At 48.2% G+C, this 9,338-nt stretch overlaps 1 protein-coding gene across 1 annotated transcript; it reads left to right on the top strand.

Moving 5' to 3' along the window:
• The first annotated feature begins 4,135 nt into the window (after positions 1-4,135).
• Positions 4,136-7,362, top strand: SLC35C1 (solute carrier family 35 member C1). Its single transcript, XM_069858123.1, has 2 exons — positions 4,136-4,622; positions 6,541-7,362. The coding sequence occupies exons 1-2, from the start codon at positions 4,151-4,153 to the stop codon at positions 7,098-7,100; spliced, it is 1,032 nt and encodes a 343-aa protein (XP_069714224.1). The 5' UTR covers positions 4,136-4,150; the 3' UTR covers positions 7,101-7,362.
• Positions 7,363-9,338: the final 1,976 nt, after the last annotated feature.

Here is a 9,338-nt window from a genome sequence, read left to right as displayed (position 1 = left end):
ACTTCTACTGTGAAATTTCTAAATCATATACAACTTTAAATTACTTTCCTCCCAAAGAAGAGCATCTCTGTGAGGCAGGAGTAACTATGGCATAGTAACTCGGCTGGTTAGTTTTCTCACCTAGACAAGCCTTTATTGAAAGCACTTGTCAGAACCGTTCCCACACTGTAGACAAGCTCTGCCTAGGGACATTGACCAGCACAACTACCACAAGACTACCCAATCATTTGTGAATAAATCACTTTTATTTTGGAACACATTGTCATTGCCAGGGAGTTATATTGGCAGAGCTGAGAGAGCTATTCTGGTCAATTCTCCCATGCAGACATGCCATACGTGTGTGATAAGGCTGGAGAATAATCCCTCAGGAGAGGCAATGAATATTTTATTGATTGGGATATTTCAAACTTGTGCAGGACAAAGCAATCTTCTACATGCTGAATGAACAGACAGGATGGGATCGAGGGTTGGGTTTTTTTCCATCTCTTATTTCTCTGTTTAGTTCAGACCGGCCATTTTGAACACCAGCAAGTGGCTGGGGGGTAGGAGGGAAAGTTCTGTATTTTCTTAGAATCACAGAATCCTGGAATAGTTTGTGTTGGAAGGGACCTTAAAGATCATCTAGTTCCAATCCCCCTGCCGTGGGCAGGGACACATCCCACTAGATTTTGCTCTGATTCTGCCAGAAGCACTGTCATACTTTTAACATTAATGGTAGGAGAGGTCATTTCCTTGAAATTCAATACAAATTCGTCACGCCGAAGCCACAGGTATGTGTATCAGGCCACAGGAATCTCTAGAACCAAGGCAGCATCTCACACCCAGGCTGTTTGCTTTCTTTTTCTTACCCCACCAATGCCATTTATGGGAGAAGCACTGGGCCAGGCATTGGAAGGAGGTGGATGGGAAGGGGTGCAGAATGAACTTGCAACGAATAAGTGCTAGCTGCACTTCTAGTAGCAGAGCAAAGCACAGCTGAGCTAGAGAGGACACTGGTCAGTCATTTCCAGCACATCAATAGCAGTTTTCCCTGCCCTGAAACCAGCCACTCCGTAAAGTCATGTCTCTACCGTTTCCATGGCAGAAGATGTAGGCCTGCCATCCCCCTGCTCCCATGTCCCACATGTGCTTGAGCAAACACAGTGCTCTCCCGGCAGGCAGGCAGAGCATGCATGTCAGCGAGGTGAGGGAGCAAGATTCACTCGGGGTTGCAAGGGCTCTACCAGGCTGGAAAGGCACCTGATAGCCCATCACGATGTGTAGGGGTGAGACCTGGCACTCAGCACACGCCCAGAGCTCGCCATCACTCTGCAATGAGCTCTTGAGCAGTCCAAACACCCAAGCACCAATTTTCCCTGGCCAGATGTAATGTGATTCCCACCAGCCCCCAGGTGTTGTTTACAAGGAGAGGGCTACAAGGAAAGGCAACTTCTTCTACTAAACCACCAGGTGATGCAGCTGGGGGGGGAAAAGAGTGCAACTTCAGATGTCTAAGAAAAGCACACTATGCCCCAAATATTTTCCAGACATATCAATTGGTCTAACAAAATACACCATTTCTCTCCCAAAAAAACCCTGCCATGCTTCTGTCCTTCACAGCTGCAAGAGCATGGCTGCTATGACAGCAATTAACTGGCCTTGCTTCGTAAATCCCCTTAATTGTGCTCTCTGCAAATTGCTGGGCCCTAGGACACTAAAGAGCAGATATTTTGCAGCAGTCTCAGCTGAAATAAGGAGTGGGGGACTGTACTGACTGGTGTTTGACACTGAACTCACTGCTGCCTCCCCCCCCCACCATGGAATCTGGAATTAATTTTAATGCAGTTTGAATTCACGGCCTGCTAGGGAGCTTGATATTGAAAAGTCCCCTTTGTTAGAAAGCACTGTTGAAAGAAAGTGGTACTTTTTGGTATGTAAGTATGGGCAGATAGGGCTGGGGGGTTTTACCTGGAATGATGATTTGAGATTGTGGGATAACTGTTTTAGCGAGACAATGCATGCACAGCTTGCACCAATACCCAGGCTACCTTGAAAGTAGTTAATTCCTGTCTGCTTGCAAGGTAGTCAGGGTAGTGCAGGGTTCAGCCCAGGCTGCACATCAGTACTGGAGCAGATAACGGCATTGGCAGTGACCTTCTCCTGATTAGATTTCAAAGTTAACGCTGCGGGAAGAGAAATAAGGCAGTCCACACTTCCCCATACTGTGCTTATGAGCTGTTTGCAGTTATCTTCTTCATTCAGGTCGAACCAGGAAGGTTTTATTTGCATCCATAAAAATGAGAACTTTATTTCTGTATATAAGACTGAAGCAGCAGAGCACAGACCTGTACTTTTTAGCGGGCTGTGGGCAAAATCTGCTTTAGAAAACCACCAAGTGTACAAGTCCAAGACACCATTTGCTGCAGCCAGCACAGAAAGGGTGCTGATGAGGCTGCTACCAGTCACGCCCTTTACACCCCAATGCCACCAGGCACATACCACGCAGGTCCCCTAGATACTCTAAATACTGGCAAATAACTGTGAGACTTGTTAAGGAGTTTTAGAAAGCAAGCATCTTTTATCAGGCCTGGGCAACACGAAGGAGCACTCTCCATCAATCGTGTGCAGCGAGATGAGAGAGCTGGTTACAGAATATATTTCCCACTTACATGCATACAGATAACTTTTCCCAGAAATCTTATGCATATTCTATTACTTTTCAAGGTCTAATTTTAATGTTATTATGAAACTTTGCAACAGTCGAAACTTTTGCTAAATTGGAGCTGGCTCCAGCTCTCTGCCTGACCTTGCCTTTGAGATAGGGAAAGGCTCCAAACAGAGGGGATTCCAGGAGAAGAGACATCTGGCTAATGGCTTTAAATTGGAGGCCGGGGGCAGGGGGGAAGAATTACAGTAGACATTAGAAGGAAACCCTTTGATGAGGGTGGTGAGGTAGTTGTGGATGTCCCCTCCTGGAGGTGTTCAAGGCCAGGTTGGATGGGGCTTTGTGCAGTCTGATCCGCTGGGAGGTGTCCCTGCCCACGGCAGAGCAGTTGGAACTGGATGACCTTTAAGGTCCCTTCTAACCCAAACCATTCAATGATTCTATGATCTGCTCAGCATAGACCATACTTCATACAAGGTATTATCATCTTCAAAGAATGAACAGTGTCTGCAAAAAACTTCTCTGATAGAAAACATTCTGTCAGAGAAAGAAAACGCAGTCAGAGGGACATTCAGCCTAACTTTCAAAGAACACAACTACTTAGATGAAACTTGTCTCTACTTTAGCTTATATAAAAAATATTCCACTTCTAATAGTAACTGCTTCTTGTACTGACACTGCCCCCCCCCTCCACTGCGCCCTCCCCCTTGATGCCCCGGCTCGTCACCTCAGCTCCATCACCCCTCCCTGTTCCATCATCCCCTCCATCGCCCCCTCCCAGTTCCATCCTGTGAGAATTAATTGATAAGTTTTACTGCAGCTGGTTTGTATGTTTAATTATCTTGTCACATAAATCTGTCTTGTATCAAGAGATAATATGCAGACAGTCTCCAGACATGATGTTTAGTTGTCTAGCAAGATGTAGTTGTCTTAGGTCAAATGATAACCTGAAGGGAGTCTCCAGACATGGTCAAATACTCCAAAATTATAACGACCAATCTTGGAGAGATTTATATGGTTCTTTGTTTAAAACTAGTACATTTACTAGTACTTTTGTAAGATGGGATGCCTTTTTTGGAAGCGCATCCAATTCAGCGCTGAATTGTAAAATGAGAATATTATCTTTGCTTCGAAGACTTTGTTCTTTTCAATATTTTACCATTGAATGAGGGTTTCTCACAATCCCGCACTCCATCTCCCCCTCCCGGCTCCACCGCTCCTTCCCGTCTCCTTTGCCCCTTCTCCATTCCCTCACCCCCTCGCCGCTCCCCCACCCCCTCCCGTCTCCATCTTCTCCTCCTGTCTTCATCACACCCCCGCCCCCATCTTCCTCCTTCCCACTCTATCCCTGTCTCCCTCTTTCAGATCCACCTCCCCTCCCCGCTCCATCCCCTCCCTCGCTCCGCGCTCCCCCTCCTCTCCCCACCGGGGCGGGGCGTGTCCCGCGGCCCCGCCTCGCGCACGGCGCGGCGCACGGGGGGCGGGGCGATGTCCGGGCCGCTGCGCATGGCGCCAGGCGGCGGCCCCGGGGCCGCGGCGCCCTTCGTCCTGCGCGCGCTGCGCATCGCGCTGGTGGTCTGCCTCTACTGGTTCACCTCCATCGCCATGGTCTTCCTCAACAAGTACCTGCTGGACAGCCCCTCGCTGCGCCTCGACGCCCCGCTCTTCGTCACCTTCTACCAGTGCGCGCTGACGGCCGCGCTGTGCCTGGGGCTGAGCCTGGGGGCGGCCTGCGGCCCCGCCTGCCCCGCGCTGCCCGCCCTCCGCCTCGACGCCAAGGTGTCCCGCAGCGTGCTGCCCCTCTCCGCCGTCTTCATCGGCATGGTCACCTCCAACAACCTCTGCCTCAAGCACGTCGGCGTCGCCTTCTACAACGTCGGGCGCTCCCTCACCACCGTCTTCAACGTGCTGCTCTCCTACCTGCTCCTCAAGCAGACCACCTCGCTCTACGCCCTCCTGGCCTGCGGAGCCATCATAGGTGAGGGGCGTGGGAAGGGGGCTGCGCCCACCTCGGATTCGAGGCCTCAAAGCCGTCCCCACATGCCCAGCATCTCCCTGGCGAGGTGGGGGAGCTCGGGGCTCACACCTTCCTCCTTCTCCTGCAACCCACTTGGCATGGCTGGCACGTGCGGGAAACTCGTCAAGAAAGGGAATTCATAGAATCGTAGGATGGTTTGGGTTGGAAGGGACCTTAAAGATCATCTAGTTCCAACCCGCTGCCATGGGCAGGGACAGCTCCCACTAGATCAGGCTGCCCAAGCCCCATCCAACCTGGCCTTGAACATCTCCAGGAATGGGGCAGCCACAACTTCCCTCGGAATCCTCTGCCAGTGTCTCACCACTCTCAAGGTGTAGAAATTCTTCCTAATGTCTAGTCTAAATCTGCCCCTCTCCAGGTTATATCCGTTCCCCCTCATCCTACCACAAGCCTTTATGGATAGTCCAGTCCCTCTCCAGCTTTCCTCTTCTCAAGTGTTTGTTGATCATTAACTTTGTTTAATCAGTATTTATGTCAGCACAGTTGGGACCGTACAATGGAGCCAGCCGATTCAGACAGGCTGAGTGCATGTGCTGAAGGGTTAGCTGATCAAGCCAAGCGTAAAGCCCTACCAGAAGGTCTGGTTGTGTGGTTAGGATGTAGAGCAGGGTGCTGACTGGCTTAACGGAAATCACTTACAGGTCATTCATTCCAATGGCATCGCTAATGCCAAAAGCTTTCTTCCACTGTAGGACTCTTTCGATGCCAAGGGTGGTGAAATGTTGACTTCAGTTCTCCTCCAAGTGGACAAGTGTTCCCTTTAGTACTCAGGCAAGTAGATGGAGTTGGATGAAAAGGAAACAAGAGAATTTCCTCTCCGCAGAAGAGGTGAACAGGAGCACAGCTACTGTTTGTTCCACCCAAGTGATGTAAGCAATTGCCCTCAGCCAATCTTTTTCATATTTTTCCCAGGGCAACAGTATCTACCAGCGTTACAGGGTTTCTCTAAGACTCTGTCCCCTGCTGCCATATTTTGCTGTGGGAGCGTTTCCTGTATCCCTATAGCAGCTAGCTGAGCATCCTCTGTGGCCCAATGAAAAGCTTCTCCTGTCTGTATGTTTAACCCCTTTGTATTTGGGGTTAGTTTAAAGCACATTAGCTGCTTTGCAGGCAACTTACCAGGCAGACTCCAACATGAAGCAGCAAATGGAGAAGTGGTGCAGTGCTTGTTTTGTAGCTCTTCTCCCCTTCTGTGTTTTGCTGGTGAGCTGGATAGGGAGAAGTGTCTCCACCCTGGAGGCGCAAAGCTTATAGCTCCTGTTTCAGCGGTGATTAAAGATTTACCCAGCAAAGAAGTTTAATGTGTTGAAGATTTAATGTAGTTTCTGCCTTGTGATATTTTTTTTGATCCAGCTCATTAATATTACATCTGTGTGTTTACTGTCTTTTCATCCTCTTTCTGACCTATCTTCCTCTTCCTGTTAACAGGAAGGCCTCTTTTTTTTTCTTTTTTTTTTAACCTTGAGGAATATTTTTCACTACTTCCATGTCAGTTTGCTGCCTTTTCAGTTAAAATGGTCATATGATCTCCTGAAAATGACCTATATACAAAGACTAGCTTTAACTAGTTAATGGTCCTTCAGAATCACAGAATCATTTCTAAGCTTGTGCTGCCTTCTGAGTGTGGGAATCAGTTCTCTGAGATCGAATGATAGCACAGTGAATTACCCGTACTCCCAAAATAAATTTTCCCAGGACACTAGTCATGATACTTTGTGGGTTCACCTAGTAGACAGGGGAAGCCCTTAAGCTTGTCTCTGCTTGTGACTGCAGTTGTTCTCTGTAAGGTGGATGAGGAATTGCTTAATGTTTTGAGTCCTTTAGTGGTTGTTGAGATGCCTGATTTGTTTGATTGCAGGTGGCTTCTGGCTGGGTGTTGACCAGGAAGGAGCAGAAGGCACTCTGTCATGGACAGGTATATTCTTTGGGATCTTAGCAAGCCTCTGTGTTTCACTCAATGCCATCTACACCAAGAAGGTGCTGCCTGTGGTGGATGGCAGCATCTGGCGCCTGACCTTCTACAACAACGTCAATGCTTGTGTCCTGTTCTTCCCCCTCATGATGCTGCTGGGCGAGTTTCGCACCCTCTACCACTTCAACAAGCTGTGGAGCCCCAGTTTTTGGGGCATGATGACCCTGGGGGGAGTGTTTGGCTTTGCCATTGGGTATGTGACTGGACTTCAGATTAAGTTCACTAGCCCACTGACCCACAATGTGTCTGGGACAGCCAAGGCCTGTGCCCAAACAGTGCTGGCTGTTATCTACTTTGAGGAAACAAAGAGCTTCTTGTGGTGGACAAGTAACTTGATGGTTCTGGGGGGCTCCTTTGCCTACACATGGGTGAAAGGGCTGGAGATGAGAAAGATGCAAGAGGATCCCAATGTCAAAAGCAGCGAAAGAAATGAGACTGGTGTGTAGGCAGCTCCTGCACTGCCATTTCTGTGCCCAGGACATTATGCTTTGGTGCTCCTTTCCTCATTGGGACAAGAGCAAGGAGCAGGAAAAAATTCACTTGCAAAGCATATGGGGTACTGTGTCAGGAACCAGAGCCAAAGACCTGACTGGATCATGTTTTATCCATGGGATCTCAGCCTATATCAGAGCTGGGGAAAGCATGTGTTGTAGACAGCAATCAGGTGGTTTTGTGATTGTTTTTTTTTTAAATGGATGTTGCAATTGACGTGATGTGGACAATTTGCATCTCTGTGGGGTCGGACAACGATTGGGATGGGAGCTTCATGTAGTTGGGGATTTAGAATTAAATGAATTAACCTGTTTGAAGTTACAAAATCCTGAACCTCTATGTGAGAAAGAGGCAGGTAGCCAGACTGAGGGGGATGGGGATAGATTCCAGTAAACTGTTCTGCTGTAAAAGCAACAGCTGTTCTTCCTGTTGCCCCATTCATTGCAGAGAGTGGGAAATTCCCTCTCTTCTGATTCTGTAGAAGCCTAAACAGCAGCAGTGACTCCAAATCTCCTTGCCAAAGAGTCAATATTACATCCTGCTGAGGTCCCCTGTTTTTATGTCCACCTGTTTTCTTAGTTCAGGAAATCACGCTGAGAACTGTGGAATGAAACTTCTCATTTCCTCTGCACTCTATACTATGAGGGGGAACTTGCTCTCTCAAGTGGCCTTTCTTGGGGAGGAGCAAGCTTGGTCTCTGCCTCTCTTGGTGACAGGCAGGAGGGAAAAAGTTATTTTGAAGCACTTGCTTCTGTAGGGTGGAGATCTGAGTTCATGGGATCTGCAACGCTCCAGTTTTGCTCAGTTGCATCAATCCCTTTACCTGAAGCTCACTGCTGAACAGTTTGTTCTGCCGAAATCTCCGCCCCACATCTGGTCTCGTGCAAATGCCACCTGAGGTTACTCTACTGTGATTTCCGATCGCAGGGGTCAGCAGCAATACCCTACAGTCAGCTATGACATTGCACAAGCTTTCTAAACCCTTTATATTATTTATATTTAAAGGGTTGGAGAGCAATCCTGGACAGTTGATGTGACTGCTTTGTACCCTGCCGTGCAGATCCTACATTATATACTAGTTGCCAACACATGAAGTTTAACAAGGGCAAGTGCTGTGTTTTGCCCCTGGGACACAGTGACCCTGGATATATATACAGACTGGGGAGCAAGTGGCTGCAGAGAGCACTGCAGAAAGTAATCTGGGGGTTCTGGTTGACAGCAAGTTGAACATGAGCCAACAGTGTGCCCTGGCAGCCAAGAGGGCCAACTCTGTCCTGGGCTGCATCAAGCACAGCATTGCTAGCTAGTTGAGGGAGTTGATTGTCCCACTCTGTTCCACACTGGTGCGGCCCCACCTCAAGTAATGTGTGCAGTTTTGGGCACCACAGTATACAAAGAATATCTGACACACAGAATCAAGACTCTATAACTTGTAAAGTTATAAAGTAGGTATGTTTATTCAGCGCTGAGACGCACAGAAGAATTATTTCTCCAAAACAACGTGCATGCCCATCGTGGCAACTTGTCTTGACTTCACACAGTGAACTGTTACATATTCCAAAAACGCCTATACATATTCATGACCTTTCCCCGCTTCTTATTATAATGAGTTTGAGAAGCGCCTTCTTCGTGTTTGTGCCTGTGCAGGGTTTTCTCAGGGATGAAGTCAGTTGTCTTAACTTCCTTTAGCTTCAATCTGCGTGCATGTTCTCTGGAGCCTTGCCATCTTTATCAGTGTTGTTTTCGCTCTTATCATAGGTCCAGGTGACTTGTCCTGCTTATCAGGAATCTTCTAGCAACAGATCCCCTTCCTACATAAAGGCTTATAGAAATATGTTGCTTTAGCTAAACAACTGTCACAGAATCATAGAATCACAGAATCATAGAATAACCAGGTTGGAAGAGACCCACTGGATCATCGAGTCCAAACATTCCTATCAAACACTAAACCATGCCCCTTAGCACCTCGTCCACCCGTGCCTTAAACACCTCCAGGGAAGGTGAATCAACCACCTCCCTGGGCAGCCCGTTCCAGTGCCCAATGACCCTTTCTGTGAAAAATTTTTTCCTAATGTCCAGCCTAAATCTCCCCTGGCGGAGCTTGAGGCCATTCCCTCTTGTCCTGTCCCCTATCACTTGGGAGAAGAGGCCATCACCCTCCTCTCTACAACCTCCTTTCAGGTAGTTGTAGA

The sequence above is a fragment of the Phaenicophaeus curvirostris genome, chromosome 5 (assembly GCF_032191515.1).
Source record: "Phaenicophaeus curvirostris isolate KB17595 chromosome 5, BPBGC_Pcur_1.0, whole genome shotgun sequence".
NCBI classification, from domain to species: Eukaryota; Metazoa; Chordata; class Aves; order Cuculiformes; family Cuculidae; genus Phaenicophaeus; species Phaenicophaeus curvirostris.
The sequence above is the reverse complement of the archived record's forward strand: the minus strand, read 5'-3'. Positions and strand labels throughout refer to the sequence as shown.

Coding starts and splice junctions, on each gene's coding strand:
- SLC35C1 (XM_069858123.1), top strand. CDS start 4,151: ATGGCGCCAGGCGGCGGCCCCGGGGCCGCGGCGCCCTTCGTCCTGCGC. Junction 4,623..6,540: donor GGCCTGCGGAGCCATCATAG/GTGAGGGGCGTG, acceptor GTTTGATTGCAG/GTGGCTTCTGGCTGGGTGTT.